The 20,040-nt window shown below is 44.4% G+C and overlaps 1 protein-coding gene across 2 annotated transcripts in view; it reads left to right on the forward strand.

Moving 5' to 3' along the window:
• Positions 1-20,040, forward strand: part of LOC135391657 (venom metalloproteinase antarease-like TtrivMP_A) — a 100,151-nt gene that overhangs the window by 49,768 nt on the left and 30,343 nt on the right. For both annotated transcript variants that reach the window (XM_064621995.1, XM_064621996.1), the window contains exon 7: positions 1,887-1,958. In XM_064621995.1, coding sequence (XP_064478065.1) covers positions 1,887-1,958 — 72 coding nt within the window. The remainder of the gene's footprint in view (positions 1-1,886; positions 1,959-20,040) is intronic.

Below are 20,040 nucleotides of genomic sequence, written 5' to 3' on the forward strand. Positions count from 1 at the left end.
TCGTAGCGGATGAATGTGAATTATGGATCTCCAAGTGGCGTCCCCCGCGTCATTTTCAAGATTGTACCCGTTTTGAAGGTACGTAGTGAATGTGCGAGGCATTCACGTTCCTACTACGTGGTTATCCATGCGTTTCCCGTCTTCGCAGGCAATAGGGCTGTTGATAGGGAGAATGCTAGGCTACTGCAGACTGCAACCATAGGCGCTGTGTCTAAAGGTATGCGTATACGTCGATGCGTACTTCACAGTGACATTTTGCTGTAGCAGTGTTTTTGAAATTACATTTCTTGCAGGTTAAGCTCACATGACGCGGCAGGGAAGGGAGTCCGTGGCGAAAAGTGAATATAGCCGAAGTTGGATAGCGTTAATTTTTGCGCACGAAAGGCAAGCTGGACACATCGCAAATCTCCAGTTGTACAAAACACAGTGCAGCATGGTCGTCGGTTATGCCAGTGCTTCAACATATGTTTCAGCGTCGCACTTCGGACATTGCGGGCATATACCTTTAAGTTTTTCCCCTTGTGGACCGATGCTGTGTGTGTTCATGGACATCATGTTTTCAAAGACATGTAAGTTCTCAATAATAATGCGAAAAAAATGCTGGTCATGTTACGCTGTGATATACCTGGTGAGGTAATACGATGCTATGACGCTCAGTTTCATACGAAATAAAGTGTTTGATCTAATGTTGCTTGTTTGTGCCACTGATACGCACTGCTGTGCGGTGTTGATGTAATGTTCAGAGAACGCCACTAAGCCTGGCTAAGGCACGGGAAAAAGGTCCACCAGAGGTCCGTAAAAGGTCGTCATTGACGTACTATGGACTTCCTTGGGACGTGCGCGGATGTTATTTTGGCAGTTCTGAGTACGTCCCAAGTATGTCAAAATTATGTTTCAGGATGTCTTCATCGTTCTGAGGGTAACATCATGTAGACGTCCTTGGGACATCGGTGGTTTACTGGGATACTCCTCTCCACATATTTTAGACTTCTAGGCCATCTGATTGATCGACCGAAGCTCCGCCACTTCACGTTGTTTGCCACGGGATTATACTACTCGTGATAACGTGGTTCCCATGTTGTCTACCGCATCCAATTGGGTGATAAGATTCTGAGTCGGGAACGCTGTCATTGGTTCTGGTAGGCTCGGTAGCTTCCCGGTGAGATTATCAACGGTCTACTAACACTTGCTACTATCTACGCTAGTGGAGAACGTTAACAAAATTGTACTGTTCACATGCTCAAAACTTTTTCTTTCTGCATGTTTAAAAATTGACAGTGTTGACGTAGCTTCACAAGCCCATTTTCGGTAGGTGTTGGTGCGGATAAAAATATCCACAATATTGCATGTAGATAAAACAGACATTCCACTACACATCCTTTGGGGAAAGGCTAGTCCCATTTTTCGTCATTCTAAAGGCGTCAGAGCCTTTGCTTCTGTCTGCGCTTGCTAGGCAAATATCCAAAACTAGGGCGGGCACATTCAGGACGCTCTGCTTGGTCTTTTTCTGAAAGGTTTGCCTGCTATACTACACACTTTGTATCGATACTCATAGTTCCACTAAAGTTCCTGACCTTCACCCTGTTCTTAACAGAGGATGATATCGTTGCCGAAATGCACGTTTCGTAGTACGATCAAGTCAGAAATTTCGAACGAACCTAGGGGGATGATGACTCTATCTTCATTGTCATTAAAGAAAGATACCGAATGTGCAACAGGGCGTCCATGTAAAAGTTTTTAGACACCTTAGGACTTGGGTCCTCACTGTGAGGCAAAAATTATTCAATTTCACCACATTACCGCCAGCAATGGGGTAGAGTAACCCCCTTGGCAAAGAAACTCCCCTCGTCTCATTATTCACATAAAGTGGTTGTTTTTCGTTAAAGGTAAACATGCGATACCTCAGCGTGAAAGACCCGAATGTTCGTCTCAGGCTTGTGGGTTTCGAACTCCACACGGTAAGCATTTCTAACAAGTTTTTATCATTTCAGTCCATGGTAGCTTATGTCGCTTATAAAAGGCTTTTGAACATTGCTCAGGTTGCAATAGCAGACATAAGTAGTAATGACTGGACTCTCGTAGTTCGCAATGCTCAACTGGCCCGAACACGATTAATTTATTAATTAGAGCTAATTGGGACCCCTCTCATTAATCAGCACACTTCAGGGAGTCACCATACTAATTAAGGAGCATCTAACTTGTGCCCAGACCAGCTGAGCGTTGTGGACTATGAGAGTTCGTAAAAAAATTGATAGAGAAAAGGAGTTTAGTTGAATGAGCTTTCATCGCACGTTAAAGAACCCTCAGGTGGGCAAAAGCAATCCACAGACCGACCGCTGTGGCGTCGCTCATGATCTCAGTTGTCTCGCGACGTAAAAACCCAATTATTGAACCCAATTATTGATTGAGTTTAGTTGAAGATCAACGACGCCATCTTGAAGAAAGCGGTACGGACCATAGCGGACCAGCGATACGGCGGTGCTGACCATCGCCGGGCGACGGAGCACATAGGCAGGTTGCAAAGCATCGCAGCTATGACCAAAGTTCCGGACATCCTGTGGCGTCAGCTGTGACGTCATCATGACAAGTCTGGGCAGTTTAGGACAGCTCTGGATATGCGAGGAGAAAAACACTCCTAATACAGAGGCTGGGAAAGCAAGGGTAAATATGTTAACCATCAATAGCTAACAACAAAAACAATTAGTTACACAACAAATGAGCCCACCACAACAGCAGTCATGGGGAGCGCAGAACGATGCAACTGCTCCATCCGACAGCCAGGCAGAGAACTGACTCGTAATGGTTTTTTCTCCTGTATAAAGTCCCACAGCTGCATTCCTAGCCGTTACATTCTCAACTAATCTCACGACAAACTTATTAAGAATCACGTCAGCGCTACTCTCGTTTCCATGGCAGAAGAAGATAGAAAATGGCGGGGATGCCCGGACAACAGCAACCAACGCCCAACATGAAAATCATAAAAAAAGGGGGACAAAGTTATCACGAGCGAAAGCATTAGTTACACAACAAATCAGCCCACCACAAGAGGAGCGCAGAATGATGCGACTGCTCCATCCGACAGCCAGGCACAGAACTGACCCATAATGCTTTTTTCTCTTCTATAAAGTTACGCATCAGCAGCCTCCCTAGCGGTTACTTTCTCAACTAATTTCATGGCAAAATTATTAAGAATCACGCCAGCACTACTCTCATTCCCATGGCAGAAGAAGATAGAAAATGGCGGCGATGCCCGGACAACAGCAACCAGCGCCCGACATGAAAATCATAAAAAAAAGGGACAAAGTTATCACGAGCGAAAGCATTAGTTACACAACAAATCAGCCCACCACAACAGGAGCGCAGAATGATGCGACTGCTCCATCCGACAGCCAGGCACAGAACTGACCCATAATGCTTTTTTCTCTTCTATAAAGTTACACATCAGCAGCCTTCCTAGTGGTTACTTTCTCAACTAATTTCATGGCAAAATTATTAAGAATCACGCCAGCACTACTCTCGTTCCCATGGCAGAAGAAGATAGAAAATGGCGGGGATGCCCGGACAACAGCAACCAATGCCCAACATGAAAATAATAAAAAAAGGGCGACAAAGTTATCACGAGCGAAAGCATTAGTTACACAACAAATCAGCCCACCACAAGAGGAGCGCAGGATGATGCGACTGTTCCATCCGACAGCCAGGCACAGAACTGACCCATAATGCTTTTTTCTCTTCTATAAAGTTACGCATCAGCAGCCTCCCTAGCGGTTACTTTCTCAACTAATTTCATGGCAAAATTATTAAGAATCACGCCAGCACTACTCTCGTTCCCATGGCAGAAGAATGGCAGGGATGCCCAGACAACAGCAACCAGCACCCGACATGAAAATCATAAAAAAGGGGGGACAAAGTTATCACGAGCGAAAGCATTAGTTACACAACAAATCAGGCCACCACAACAGGAGCGTAGAATGATGCGACTGCTCCATCCGACAACCAGGCACAGAACTGACCCATAATGCTATTTTCTTTTCTATAAAGTTGGGCATCAGCAGCCTCCCTAGCGGTTACTTTCTCAACTAATTTCATGGCAAAATTATTAAGAATCACGCCAGCACTACTCTCATTTCCATGGCAGAAGAAGATAGAAAATGGCGGGGATGCCCGGACAACAGCAACCAGCGCCCGACATGAAAATAATTAAAAAAGGGCGACAAAGTTATCACGAGCGAAAGCATTAGTTACACAACAAATCAGCCCACCACAACAGGAGCGCAGAATGATGCGACTGCTTCATCCGACAGCCAGGCACAGAACTGACCCATAATGCTTTTTTCTCTTCTATAAAGTTATGCATCAGCAGCCTCCCTAGCGGTTACTTTCTCAACTAATTTCATGGCAAAATTATTAAGAATCACGCCAGCACTACTCTCGTTCCCATGGCAGAAGAAGATAGAAAATGGGGGGGATGCCCGGACAACAGCATCCAGCGCCCGACATGAAAATCATAAAAATGGGGGGACAAAGTTATCACGAGCGAAAGCATTAGTTACACAACAAATCAGCCCACCACAACAGGAGCGCAGAATGATGCGACTGCTCCATCCGACAGCCAGGCACAGAACTGACCCATAATGCTTTTTTCTCTTCTATAAAGTTACGCATCAGCAACCTCACTAGCGGTTACTTTCTCAACTAATTTCATGGCAAAATTATTAAGAATCACGCCTGCACTACTCTCGTTCCCATGGCAGAAGAAGATAGAAAATGGCGGGGATGCCGGGACAACAGCAACCAGCGCCCGACATGAAAATCATAAAAAAGGGGGGACAAAGTTATCACGAGCGAAAGCATTAGTTACACAACAAATCAGCCCACCACAACAGGAGCGCAGAATGATGCGACTGCTCCATCCGACAGCCAGGCACAGAACTGACCCATAATGCTTTTTTCTCTTCTATAAAGTTACGCATCAGCAGCCTCCCTAGCGGTTACTTTCTCAACTAATTTCATGGCAAAATTATTAAGAATCACGCCTGCACTACTCTCGTTCCCATGGCAGAAGAAGATAGAAAATGGCGGGGATGCCTGGACAACAGCAACCAGCGCCCGACATGAAAATAATTAAAAAAGGGCGACAAAGTTACCACGAGCGAAAGCATTAGTTACACAACAAATCAGCCCACCACAAGAGGGGCGCAGAATGATGCGACTGCTCCATCCGACAGCCATGCACAGAACTGACCCATAATGCTTTTTTCTCTTCTATAAAGTTAAGCATCAGCAGCCTCCCTAGCGGTTACTTTCTCAACTAATTTCATGGCAAAATTATTAAAAATCACGCCTGCACTACTCTCGTTCCCATGGCAGAAGAAGATAGAAAATGGCGGGGATGCCCGGACAACAGCAACCAGCGCCCGACATGAAAATCATAAAAAAGGGGGGACAAAGTTATCACGTGCGAAAGCATTAGTTACACAACAAATCAGCCCACCACAACAGGAGCGCAGAATGATGCGACTGCTCCATCCGACAGCCAGGCACAGAACTGACCCATAATGCTTTTTTCTCTTCTATAAAGTTACACATCAGCAGCCTTCCTAGTGGTTACTTTCTCAACTAATTTCATGGCAAAATTATTAAGAATCACGCCAGCACTACTCTCGTTCCCATGGCAGAAGAAGATAGAAAATGGCGGGGATGCCCGGACAACAGCAACCAATGCCCAACATGAAAATAATAAAAAAAGGGCGACAAAGTTATCACGAGCGAAAGCATTAGTTACACAACAAATCAGCCCACCACAACAGGAGCGCAGAATGATGCGACTGCTCCATCCGACAGCCAGGCACAGAACTGACCCATAATGCTTTTTTCTCTTCTATAAAGTTACACATCAGCAGCCTTCCTAGTGGTTACTTTCTCAACTAATTTCATGGCAAAATTATTAAGAATCACGCCAGCACTACTCTCGTTCCCATGGCAGAAGAAGATAGAAAATGGCGGGGATGCCCGGACAACAGCAACCAATGCCCAACATGAAAATAATAAAAAAAGGGCGACAAAGTTATCACGAGCGAAAGCATTAGTTACACAACAAATCAGCCCACCACAAGAGGAGCGCAGGATGATGCGACTGTTCCATCCGACAGCCAGGCACAGAACTGACCCATAATGCTTTTTTCTCTTCTATAAAGTTACGCATCAGCAGCCTCCCTAGCGGTTACTTTCTCAACTAATTTCATGGCAAAATTATTAAGAATCACGCCAGCACTACTCTCGTTCCCATGGCAGAAGAATGGCAGGGATGCCCAGACAACAGCAACCAGCACCCGACATGAAAATCATAAAAAAGGGGGGACAAAGTTATCACGAGCGAAAGCATTAGTTACACAACAAATCAGGCCACCACAACAGGAGCGTAGAATGATGCGACTGCTCCATCCGACAACCAGGCACAGAACTGACCCATAATGCTATTTTCTTTTCTATAAAGTTGGGCATCAGCAGCCTCCCTAGCGGTTACTTTCTCAACTAATTTCATGGCAAAATTATTAAGAATCACGCCAGCACTACTCTCATTTCCATGGCAGAAGAAGATAGAAAATGGCGGGGATGCCCGGACAACAGCAACCAGCGCCCGACATGAAAATAATTAAAAAAGGGCGACAAAGTTATCACGAGCGAAAGCATTAGTTACACAACAAATCAGCCCACCACAACAGGAGCGCAGAATGATGCGACTGCTTCATCCGACAGCCAGGCACAGAACTGACCCATAATGCTTTTTTCTCTTCTATAAAGTTATGCATCAGCAGCCTCCCTAGCGGTTACTTTCTCAACTAATTTCATGGCAAAATTATTAAGAATCACGCCAGCACTACTCTCGTTCCCATGGCAGAAGAAGATAGAAAATGGGGGGGATGCCCGGACAACAGCATCCAGCGCCCGACATGAAAATCATAAAAATGGGGGGACAAAGTTATCACGAGCGAAAGCATTAGTTACACAACAAATCAGCCCACCACAACAGGAGCGCAGAATGATGCGACTGCTCCATCCGACAGCCAGGCACAGAACTGACCCATAATGCTTTTTTCTCTTCTATAAAGTTACGCATCAGCAACCTCACTAGCGGTTACTTTCTCAACTAATTTCATGGCAAAATTATTAAGAATCACGCCTGCACTACTCTCGTTCCCATGGCAGAAGAAGATAGAAAATGGCGGGGATGCCGGGACAACAGCAACCAGCGCCCGACATGAAAATCATAAAAAAGGGGGGACAAAGTTATCACGAGCGAAAGCATTAGTTACACAACAAATCAGCCCACCACAACAGGAGCGCAGAATGATGCGACTGCTCCATCCGACAGCCAGGCACAGAACTGACCCATAATGCTTTTTTCTCTTCTATAAAGTTACGCATCAGCAGCCTCCCTAGCGGTTACTTTCTCAACTAATTTCATGGCAAAATTATTAAGAATCACGCCTGCACTACTCTCGTTCCCATGGCAGAAGAAGATAGAAAATGGCGGGGATGCCTGGACAACAGCAACCAGCGCCCGACATGAAAATAATTAAAAAAGGGCGACAAAGTTACCACGAGCGAAAGCATTAGTTACACAACAAATCAGCCCACCACAACAGGAGCGCAGAATGATGCGACTGCTCCATCCGACAGCCAGGCACATAACTGACCCATAATGCTTTTTTCTCTTCTATAAAGTTACGCATCAGCAGCCTCACTAGCGGTTACTTTCTCAACTAATTTCATGGCAAAATTATTAAGAATCACGCCTGCACTACTCTCGTTCCCATGGCAGAAGAAGATAGAAAATGGCGGGGATGCCCGGACAACAGCAACCAGCGCCCGACATGAAAATCATAAAAAAGGGGGGACAAAGTTATCACGAGCGAAAGCATTAGTTACACAACAAATCAGTCCACCACAACTGGAGCGCAGAATGATGCGACTGCTCCATCCGACAGCCAGGCACAGAACTGACCCATAATGCTTTTTTCTCTTCTATAAAGTTACGCATCAGCAGCCTCCCTTGCGGTTACTTTCTCAACTAATTTCATGGCAAAATTATTAAGAATCACGCCAGCACTACTCTCGTTCCCATGGCAGAAGAAGATAGAAAATGGTGGGGATGCCCGGACAACAGCAACCAGCGCCCGACAGGAAAATCATTAAAAAAAGGGACAAAGTTATCACGAGCGAAAGCATTAGTTACACAACAAATCAGCCCACCACAACAGGAGCGCAGAACGATGCGACTGCTCCATCCAACAGCCAGGCACAGAAGTGGCCCATAATGCTTTTTTCTCTTCTATAAAGTTACGCATCAGCAGCCTCCCTAGCTTTTACTTTCTCAACTAATTTCATGGCAAAATTATTAAGAATCACGCCAGCACTACTCTCGTTCCCATGGCAGAAGAAGAGAGAAAATGGTGGGAATGCCCGGACAACAGCAACCAGCGCCCGACATGCATGCGCATGAAAATCGCAAACAAAGCGGGGATAAAGTTGGCGAAAGAATTAGTTACACACCGCATCAGTCACGAGGAGCACAGAACGACACGTCCATTCTGTCCGACAGCCAGGCGCAGAACTGAATCGTAATGCTTTTTACTCCTCTATAAAGTCATGCATCTGTCCCTCCGGCGGTTGATTTCTGAACTAATTTAATCGCAAAATTATTAAGAATTGACTATCACTATTCCCATTTAGGGCAGCACTATCGACATCGTCAAGACAAGAATGTTCCTTGTCAAAAAAGAAAAAAAAAGAAGCTAGATGCGTCAACAGAGGGAAGCATGCAAGTCGGGGCATGTCAGGAGCGCTATTACACGAGGACAAATCGCACGACTGCTGGGCAACAGAGGAAAGCAAACACAGAGACACTTGAACAGAGTGAAAAGACACTCACCATCATCTGACAGTACACTACATTCCCTCATTGTAAATCTGCTCGTCACAAAATCCACCTGCATCGCCGAACGCCATTCACCAGTGACAAACCACACATCCGCACCCCATGATGGTCAGACGGAACCCCACTGAAGCTACGCTCTTCCACTAACGGCCAACGGAATTGCTAGGAGCAGAATTAACCACACCCGCCAGTGTCCATGAGAGAAGTTAATCCTTGCGCCCGCTGCAGGCTTTGCTCATTGGTCGTGACGCCACCCTATTGTCTCAGGGCTACACTGTTTTTTTCCACTAATGTTCAACCCGTCGTCTCTGGACAAGGTCCACCTGAAACAATAGAGTCGATGTATAACATCATCATGCAGCTGCATGGCTCAAGGACGCATACGCTCTAGATAGGAAACCTGTTATTTATTGAATCACCATGCCAAGATTATTTCCTTTATTCTACTATAATGATTGCATAGGGAACTATTGCAGAAAACACCATACATGAGAGGATATTGTAGGAATTAAGCATTTCATTCCCAAAGTCTTACTAAATGAGACTTATGAGTACAGGAAAAAAGAACAATGGTTCAGCAAGACATGTCCATCCCATCCGATAGCCAGGCAGCTAACTGAATAATGACGCTTTGTTCCTTCTGAATAAAGTCACACACCTGTCCCCCTTGCGGTTACTCTCTGAACTAAATGAATCGCAAAATTATTAAGAATCGTTCTAGCTCTACTCCCATTCAGGGCAGCACTATCGTCGAGACAAGAATGTTCCTTGTCAAATAGAAAAAAACTACATGCAGAAAGAAAGCATGACAGAACAGGTCAGGGCATGTCAGCGGATGTTTGTCAGACAAAAAGGGGGAAAAAGAAAAGAGAAACACTTGAACAAAGCAGAAAACCAACATCAAACTATTTCCAAACACACACACACACAAATTCCTCTTATTCGAAGAACAGTGCTCATCGTAAATCCCTCCAGGACAATACACACCATTTTGCTATTGCTACACTTTTTTCCAGTAACGGTCAATGCATTGCTACACACTGCGTGACGTCATCATATCCTGTCTGAAGAAGACAGCGGCAAAGATAAACACTCCTATTATTTATTGAATCGCAAGGTTATTTCCTTTGTCCGACTCCTAATGACGTTCACTTTTACAATAAAATTCAACAAAAAAAGCACCGTTTCATATTAGCGATTTTCACCCCAAAGGCTCATCGTGGTCATTAGAATCACAACACCAGTAAACTACCACTGCTCTTTTAAAATAATAAGTGAGACCACTCAACATCATCAACCAGGCTTATATAATACATGACCCTTTCTATGCTCGTATACTCGTTGTTTGAGGCAACACCTGCGAGCAAAAAGGCACGAAATCCTGGGGGCAAAGTTCCATTCGCACACGACAAAGCACAAGACAGAACGCCTTTACGGGAACATGATTGCATTCCCACTATATAAATGATTATTGCATTGCAGTTTAGAAAAACTACTACAAAACAATAATTTTAGGCGCCTATTAAAATTCTACTTTCTATGGAAACTATAGTTGCCCTGTTACTCGGATCGCTATTAATCAAGCGCTCCAATTTTTTCTCTCTTCCCATTTCAGCCTTGTCATGCAGTGAAGCAGACTCACATTTCAAAATAATTAATTTACACTGAGGGTGCCGTGCTTTAGGAATTCCTATCCTGTGCTCAGATGCAAGCGTTTCTGCATGAATACCTATAACAGCTGACTTCCTCAACATACCCAGCTCCTAACAACATCTAACAAACAAGCAGAGAAACCCACTTCTCATGAACTCAGCTTTACCATGCGACTATCTTCTACGCAAAAGCAGTGATTTGAGGAAAGACCAGCAAAAATTGCGCGCAATTGTGCTGGAATTAACTGGCATGGCATCGAAAACTGAAGCATATGCTAACAAACTACGAAAAAGACACTCATGTCTGGCATCAGATAATTCTTGCATAATGCTACATGCACAGCCGCATTGTCCCTTCGTAAAGAAAGCACAAGACGAGGGCACACAAATTCCTTTAAGCGAGAAGGGAAAAGGGAAAAGACGGAGCGCTCAGGAATAATAGCACAGTCACCGAACATCGCTACGAAACTCAACGGCTAACACAAGGTAACAACAAGATAGCGGCGGGTAAAATTGCAACACTGCTAAACAAGCCCCAACATGCCATGATAACGTCGCAAACCAGGAAAAAAGCGCGTGCACACAGAAGCTCAGGAAGGGAGAGGTGCTTTATTGGAATTTCTCCTCCACGCTCACACACCAGCACTTCTGCACAAATACTCATAACTGAATACAGCTTACTCTATCAACATATCAAGCAATGTGAATACTGACACCCAACAACATATAACAAAAAACAAACAAGTTCAGTTCTTATGAACTCTCCTCTGCCGAGCGGCTTTCTTCTGCTCTACCTGAATGCTGACTTTTGCCCCTCACCTACATTCTGAGTAAAAACAGTGAAAGAAGAAAAGAACCGTGAACAATTACACGCATTTGTGCCCCAATAGCTGCAACTGCAAGAAACCATATAGCGCACGCTAATAAACTGAGAAAAAACACCCATTTCTACCACCAGATAATTCTTGCATAATGCCACATACACAGTCGCATTGCCCTCGCGTAAAGCAAGTACAGGACAGGGATACACAAATTTCCTTAAGTGAGCAGGGAAAAGGCTTAAGTCGAACCGCTCAGTAATAATCGGAGAATCACCGCTTATCGCTACGAAACTCAACGGCTAGCACAACATGACAGCAACAAGATATTAGCGGAGGGTAAAAATTGCAGCAAGAAAGACACTACTGAACAAGTCCAGACATGCGACATCGCATACAAAATACTGCTCATCGGGGAAAAGGCCGAAGCCTGCGACAGAAAATCACAGAGCATACACAACTTCATTCTTCTATTTCGCGTAAACTAAACGCGGTCTGCTTGGAAAGTGACGCACAAATTTTCTTAGGGAGCAGAGAAATATAGGAATTTCTACTCCGTGCTCAGGATACCAGCATTTCTGCTCAAAAACCCATTAATGCAAAATTAGGCACTACTTACTTCATCAAGGTATCGAACACCCAACAAAATCAAATAAACAACCCGGCTTCCACTGATAGAACACTATTCAGATTTTACCAGGAGGCTTTCTTCTGCGTAACAGTACAGAAAATAAGAAAAGAGCAGCGAAAAATACACGCACTTTTGTTTGCATAGCTATAAGAGCAAAAAAATAAAATAACGAGACACACGCCAATATACTGAGACAATGATACACATTTCTGCTATCAGATAATTATTGCATAATGCTACATGCACAGTCGCTTAAAGAAATCCCTGCTTATCCCTGCTTAAAGAAAGCACAGAACCAGGGTACACATCCTGTAAGCGAGAAGGGAAAGTCACTTCTTCTAGGACAGCTTAATACGGTAAAGTCAGAATTCTTACCAAGAAAACTAGGCTTGAACACAGCTATAAGCGTGACAGACACATACTAACGAACAAACAAAACACTCCTATTCACTTCTACTGATAGAATAGATTACAATGCAAACGCGATAACAATTATTTTTTACGCTACTATTTCACGCAATAGTACATAAATGTATCACTCGTGTCACACGAAAAGGCAAACACATGGCACTTACTTGTCAAGTGGGGTCCCTGGTTCAGAAAAGCGCGCGCGCGCACACACACACACACAGGTACACACTCACATTTGCACACACACAAACACAAAGTCTATTTTCACAACCACATAAATCCATAATATTCCTCAGGTCAATAATTATCTCACCGTCGTCAAAAGAAGGCACACACATATATGCGAACGCAAAACAATAGGTCTTCGTTCCGGATGTAATAGGATATCGTCACTCGGCCGGCGCGAACCAAAAAAAAAAAAAGAAAGGAATGCATGTTCGCTATACCCACGAAGAAAACGGTGCCGTGCTTCTGTGCAGCGATCATTATACAGGAGTGACTTCACTTCGTTTTCCTTTTATTTCCTTTCACCCACATATTTTGCGAGAATATTATAGAGCAGAATGGGTAAATGTGAACATCATTCGCTACACACTGTAGCTCTCATCATTTTTAAACCAAACCACTTAACATGTGTTCATAGGTCTTCAATAAATAGGTGAGCCGATAATGACTCAAAATAAAATAAAATAAAATAATCATTCCAGCATCGCTGGCTGCAAGCTTGCGTATCCAACAGAGCAGTGCGCTCCCATCAACACGCCTTGGGCTGACCTTACACACCCAAAGCCTTTTCTGAATACATTCTGCTCTCGCCGAAATAAAATATTTATCGCGAGGGTGCTACAATGTCAGCTCTGTTGCTGTTTAAGTAATAAAACAGTGCGCCCGAACCGCGCCCCACGCGAGCGGTGCGCGGGCCCGTTCTCGCGGTTTGGACTCGAGACGCGCGCGACCGATTCCCTGTGCGAGCGCAACGCGGGCCCGTTGTCGCGGTTTGGACGCGCGACGCGCGCGATCTGTTACCGATTCCGCGAGTGAGCGCACTGTTTTATCATAATTTGTGTATCCCTGTCCTGTGCTTGCTTTACGCGAGAGCAATGCGACTGTGTATGTGGCATTATGCAAGAATTATCTGCTTGGCAGGAATGGCTGTCTTTTTCTCAGTTTATTAGCGTGTGCTACGGTTTCTTGCAGTTGCAGCTATTGGGGCACAAATGCATGTAATTCTTCGCGGTTCTTTTCTTCTTTCACTGTTTTTACTCAGAATGTAGGTGAGGGGGAAAAGTCAGCATCCAGGTAGAGCAGAAGAGAGCCGCTCGGCAGAGGAGAGTTCATGAGAATTGAACTTGTTTGTGTTTTGTTATATGTTGTTGAGTGTCAGTATTCACATTGCTTGATATGTTGATGGAGTAAGCTGTATGCAGTTATAAGTACTTGTGCAGAAATGCTGGTATGTGAGCGTGGAGGAGAGATTCCAATAAAGCACCTCTCCCTGTGCATTCCTGAGCTTCTGTGTGCACGCGCTTTTTTCCTGGTTTGCGACATTATCATGGCATGCTGGGGCTTGTTTAGCAGTGTTGCCATTTCACCCGCCACTTTTATCTTGTTGTTATCTTGTGTTAGCCCTTGAGCTCGTAGCGATGTCCGGTGACTCTGCTATTATTGCTAAGCGCTTCGTCTTAAGCCTTTTCCCTTCTCGCTTAAAGGAATTTGTGTGCCCTCGTCCTGTGCTTTCTTTACGAAGGGACAATGTGGCTGTGTATGTATCATTATACAAGGATTATCTGATACCAGACATGAGTGTCTTTTTCTTAGTTTATTAGCATATGCTTGAGTTTTTGAAGCCATAGCAATTCCAGCACAATTGCGCGCAATTTTTGCTGGTCTTTCCTCAAATCACTGCTTTTGCGCAGAAGATAGTCGCATGGTAAAGCTGAGTTCATGAGAAGTGGGTTTCTCTGCTTCTTTGTTAGATGTTGTTAGGAGCTGGGTATGTTGAGGAAGTCAGCTGTTATAGGTATTCGTGCAGAAACGCTTGCATCTGAGTGCTGGATAGGAATTCCTGAAGCATGGCACCCTCAGTGTAAATTAATTATTTAGATGTTAGTCTGCTTCACTTCATGACAAGGCTGAAATGGGAAAGAGAAAAAATTGAAGCGCTTGAATAATAGCGATCCCAGTAACAGGGCAATTATAGTTTTCATAGAAAGTAGAATTTTAGTAGGCTGCAAAAATTATAGTTTTGTAGTAGTTTTTCTAAACTGCAATACAATAATCATTTATATAGTGGGAATGCAGTCATGTTCACGTAAAGGCGTTCTGTCTTGTGGTTTGTTGTGCGCGAATGGAACTTCGCCCCCAGGCTTTCGCGCCTTTTTGCTTGCAGGTGTTGCCTCAGGCAACGAGTATACAAGCATAGTAAGGGTCATGTCTTATATAAGCCTGGTTGATGATGTTGAGTGTAGTTTACTGGTGTTGTGATTCTAATGACCACGATGAGCCTTTGGGGTGAAAATCGCTAATATGAAACGGTGCATTTTTTGTTGAATTTTATTGTAAAAGTGAACGTCATTAGGAGTCGGACAAAGGAAATAACCTTGCGATTCAATAAATAATAGGAGTGTTTATCTTTGCCGCTGTCTTCTTCAGACAGGATATGATGACGTCACGCAGTCTGTAGCAATGCATTGACCGTTACTCGAAAAAGTGTAGCAATAGAAAAATGGTGTGTATTGTCCTGGAGGGATTTACGATGAGCACTGTTCTTCGAATAAGATGAATTTGTGTGGGTGTGATTAGAAATAGTTTGATGTTGGTTTTCTGCTTTGTTCAAGTGTTTGTCTTTTCTTTATCCCCCTTTTTGTTTGACAAACATGCGCTGACATGCCCTGACCTGTTCTGTCACACTTTCCTTCTGCATGTAGTTTTTTTCTTTTTGACAAGGAACATTCTTGACTCGACGATAGTGCTGCCCTGAATAGGAGTAGAGCTAGAACGATTCTTAATAATTTTGCGATTCATTTAGTTCAGAGAGTAACCGCAAGGGGGACAGGTGTGTGACTTTATTCAGGAGGAACAAAGCGTCATTATTCAGTTAGCTGCCTGGCCCTCGGATGGGATGGACATGTCTTGCTGAACCATTGTTTTGTTTTTTCCTGTACTCATAAGTCTCATTTAGTAAGACTTTGGGAATGAAATGCTTAATTCCTACAATCACCTCTCATGTATGGTGTTTTTCTGCAATAGTTCCCAATGCAATCATTATAGTAGAATAAAGGAAATAATCTTGGGATGGTGATTCAATAAATAACAGGTCCCCTGTTTAGAGCGTACGCGTCCTTCAGCCATGCAGCTGCATGATGATGTCATACCGTGACTCTATTGTTTCAGGTGAACCTTGTCCAGAGGCGATGGGTTGGACATTAGTAGAAAAAAACAGTCTAGCCCTGAGACAATAGGATGACGTCACGACCAATGAGCAAAGCCTGCTGGGGGCGCAAGGATTCACTTCTCTCTTGGACACTGGCGGGCGTGGACACATTAATTCTGCTCCTAGCAATTGCGTTGGCTGTTAGTGGAAGAGCGTAGCTTCGGTGCGGTTCCATCTGCCTCTGATGGGGTGTGGATGTGTGGTTCGTCACTGGTGAATGGCGTTCGACGATGCAGGTGGATTTTGTGACGAGCGGATTTACAATGAGGGAATGTAGTGTACGTGTCCGATGATGTTGAGTGTCTTTTCGCTCTGTTCAAGTGTCTCTGTGTTTGCTTTCCTCTGTTGCCCAGCAGTCGTGCGATTTGTCCTCGTGTAATAGCGCTCCTGACATGCCCCGACTTGCATGCTTCCCTCTGTTGACGCATCTAGCTTCTTTTTTTTTCTTTTTTGACAAGGAACATTCTTGTCTTGACGATGTCGATAGTGCTGCCCTAAATGGGAATAGTGATAGTCAATTCTTAATAATTTTGCGATTAAATTAGTTCAGAAATCAACCGCCGGAGGGACAGATGCATGACTTTATAGAGGAGTAAAAAGCATTACGATTCAGTTCTGCGCCTGGCTGTCGGACAGAATGGACGTGTCGTTCTGTGCTCCTCGTGACTGATGCGGTGTGTAACTAATTCTTTCGCCAACTTTATCCCCGCTTTGTTTGCGATTTTCATGCCCATGCATGTCGGGCGCTGGTTGCTGTTGTCCGGGCATTCCCACCATTTTCTCTCTTCTTCTGCCATGGGAACGAGAGTAGTGCTGGCGTGATTCTTAATAATTTTGCCATGAAATTAGTTGAGAAAGTAAAAGCTAGGGAGGCTGCTGATGCGTAACTTTATAGAAGAGAAAAAAGCATTATGGGCCACTTCTGTGCCTGGCTGTTGGATGGAGCAGTCGCATCGTTCTGCGCTCCTGTTGTGGTGGGCTGATTTGTTGTGTAACTAATGCTTTCGCTCGTGATAACTTTGTCCCTTTTTTTAATGATTTTCCTGTCGGGCGCTGGTTGCTGTTGTCCGGGCATCCCCACCATTTTCTATCTTCTTCTGCCATGGGAACGAGAGTAGTGCTGGCGTGATTCTTAATAATTTTGCCATGAAATTAGTTGAGAAAGTAACCGCAAGGGAGGCTGCTGATGCGTAACTTTATAGAAGAGAAAAAAGCATTATGGGTCAGTTCTGTGCCTGGCTGTCGGATGGAGCAGTCGCATCATTCTGCGCTCCTGTTGTGGTGGACTGATTTGTTGTGTAACTAATGCTTTCGCTCGTGATAACTTTGTCCCCCCTTTTTTATGATTTTCATGTCGGGCGCTGGTTGCTGTTGTCCGGGCATCCCCGCCATTTTCTATCTTCTTCTGCCATGGGAACGAGAGTAGTGCAGGCGTGATTCTTAATAATTTTGCCATGAAATTAGTTGAGAAAGTAACCGCTAGTGAGGCTGCTGATGCGTAACTTTATAGAAGAGAAAAAAGCATTATGGGTCAGTTATGTGCCTGGCTGTCGGATGGAGCAGTCGCATCATTCTGCGCTCCTGTTGTGGTGGGCTGATTTGTTGTGTAACTAATGCTTTCGCTCGTGATAACTTTGTCCCCCCTTTTTTATGATTTTCATGTCGGGCGCTGGTTGCTGTTGTCCCGGCATCCCCGCCATTTTCTATCTTCTTCTGCCATGGGAACGAGAGTAGTGCAGGCGTGATTCTTAATAATTTTGCCATGAAATTAGTTGAGAAAGTAACCGCTAGGGAGGCTGCTGATGCATAACTTTATAGAAGAGAAAAAAGCATTATGGGTCAGTTCTGTGCCTGGCTGTCGGATGAAGCAGTCGCATCATTCTGCGCTCCTGTTGTGGTGGGCTGATTTGTTGTGTAACTAATGCTTTCGCTCGTGATAACTTTGTCGCCCTTTTTTAATTATTTTCATGTCGGGCGCTGGTTGCTGTTGTCCGGGCATCCCCGCCATTTTCTATCTTCTTCTGCCATGGAAATGAGAGTAGTGCTGGCGTGATTCTTAATAATTTTGCCATGAAATTAGTTGAGAAAGTAACCACTAGGGAGGCTGCTGATGCCCAACTTTATAGAAAAGAAAATAGCATTATGGGTCAGTTCTGTGCCTGGTTGTCGGATGGAGCAGTCGCATCATTCTACGCTCCTGTTGTGGTGGGCTGATATGTTGTGTAACTAATGCTTTCGCTCGTGATAACTTTGTCCCCCCTTTTTTATGATTTTCATGTCGGGTGCTGGTTGCTGTTGTCTGGGCATCCCTGCCATTCTTCTGCCATGGGAACGAGAGTAGTGCTGGCGTGATTCTTAATAATTTTGCCATGAAATTAGTTGAGAAAGTAACCGCTAGGGAGGCTGCTGATGCGTAACTTTATAGAAGAGAAAAAAGCATTATTGGTCAGTTCTGTGCCTGGCTGTCGGATGGAGCAGTCGCATCATGCTTTCCTCTGTTGACGCATCTAGCTTCGTTTTTTTTTTTTTTTTGACAAGGAACATTCTTGGCTAGAACAATTCTTAATAATTTTGCGATTAAATTAGTTCAGAAATCAACCGCAAGAGGGACAGATACATGACTTTATAGAGGAGTAAAAAGCATTAGGATTCAGTTCTGCGCTTGGCTGTCGGACAGAATGGACATATCGTTCTGTGCTCCTTGTGACTGATGTGGTGTGTAACTAATTCTTTCGCCAACTTTATCCCCGCTTTGTTTGCGATTTTCATGCCCATGCATGTCGGGCACTGGTTGCTGTTGTCCGGGCATCCCCGCCATTTTCTATCTTCTTCTGCCTTGGGAACGAGAGTAGCACTGGCGTGATTCTTAATAATTTTGCCATGAAATTTGTTGAGAAAGTAACCGCTAGGGAGGCTGCTGATGTGTAACTTTATAGAAGAGAAAAAAGCATTATGGGTCAGTTCTGTGCCTGGCTGTCGGATGGAGCAGTCGCATCATTCTGCGCTCCTGTTGTGGTGGGCTGATTTGTTGTGTAACTAATGCTTTCGCTCGTGATAACTTTGTCCCCCCTTTTTTATGATTTTCATGTCGGGCGCTGGTTGCTGTTGTCCGGGAATCCTTGCCGTGAGATTAGTTGAGAATATAATGGCTAGGGGGTGCAGCTGCGGGACTTTATACAGGAGAAAAAACCATTACGAGTCAGTTCTCTGCCTGGCTGTCGGATGGAGCAGTCGCATCGTTCTGCGCTCCCCGTGACTCTGTTGTGGTGGGCTCATTTGTTGTGTAACTAATTCTTTTTGTTGTTAGCTTTTGATGGTTAGCATATTTACTTTTGCTTTCCCAGCCTCGGTATTCCGAGTGTTTTTCTCCTCGCATGTCCAGAGCTGTCCTAACCTGCCCAGGCATGTCATGATGACGTCACAGGATGTCCGGAACTTGAGGTCATAGCTGCGATGCTTTGCAACCTGCCTATGTGCTCCGTCGACCGGCGATGGTCAGCGGCCGTTCCGTACCACTTTCTTCAAGATGGCGTCGTTGATCTTCGACTAAACTCCTTTTCTCCACTCTATCTCTATCTTTTTTTTCTTTTTTATGGACTCTCGTAGTCCACAACGCTCAGCTAGTCTGAACATGAGTTAGATGTTTCCCAATGAGTGTGGTGACTCCCTGGTGTGTGCTGATTAATGAGGGGGGTCCCAAGCTCTAATTAATAAATTAATCGTGTTCAGGCCAGTTGAGCGTTGTGAACTACGAGAGTCCAGTCATTACTACTGACATAATATTGTTACAAGCAAGCATTCATGGGTATTTGTTCTAATCCCCTTCTTCAAAGTGCAGGCCTAAAAATGGCCACGTCAGTACGGAAAATATAGATGCACAACACGCATTTCCAGCATCTTTTAAAAAAACCACAAATATTGATAGAATTGTATCGGTTTCTCTCAAAGTAGGGGACGTCATTGTCTTGTTGGACTCATACCAGCAGATGAGAGACCGCCCCTCGCAACTGTGTGTTATTGCGTAATAAGATATAACCCACAACTACACTTCCGTGTAGAATTGAGCCAGATAATGCATGCTTCCATTATCCATGTATGCTCAGATGCAATCCCAACTAGTTAAACTGTTGTAGGCTCCACTGACAACTGAAATG

Source organism: Ornithodoros turicata, chromosome 4 (genome assembly GCF_037126465.1).
Source record: "Ornithodoros turicata isolate Travis chromosome 4, ASM3712646v1, whole genome shotgun sequence".
Classification (NCBI taxonomy): Eukaryota; Metazoa; Arthropoda; class Arachnida; order Ixodida; family Argasidae; genus Ornithodoros; species Ornithodoros turicata.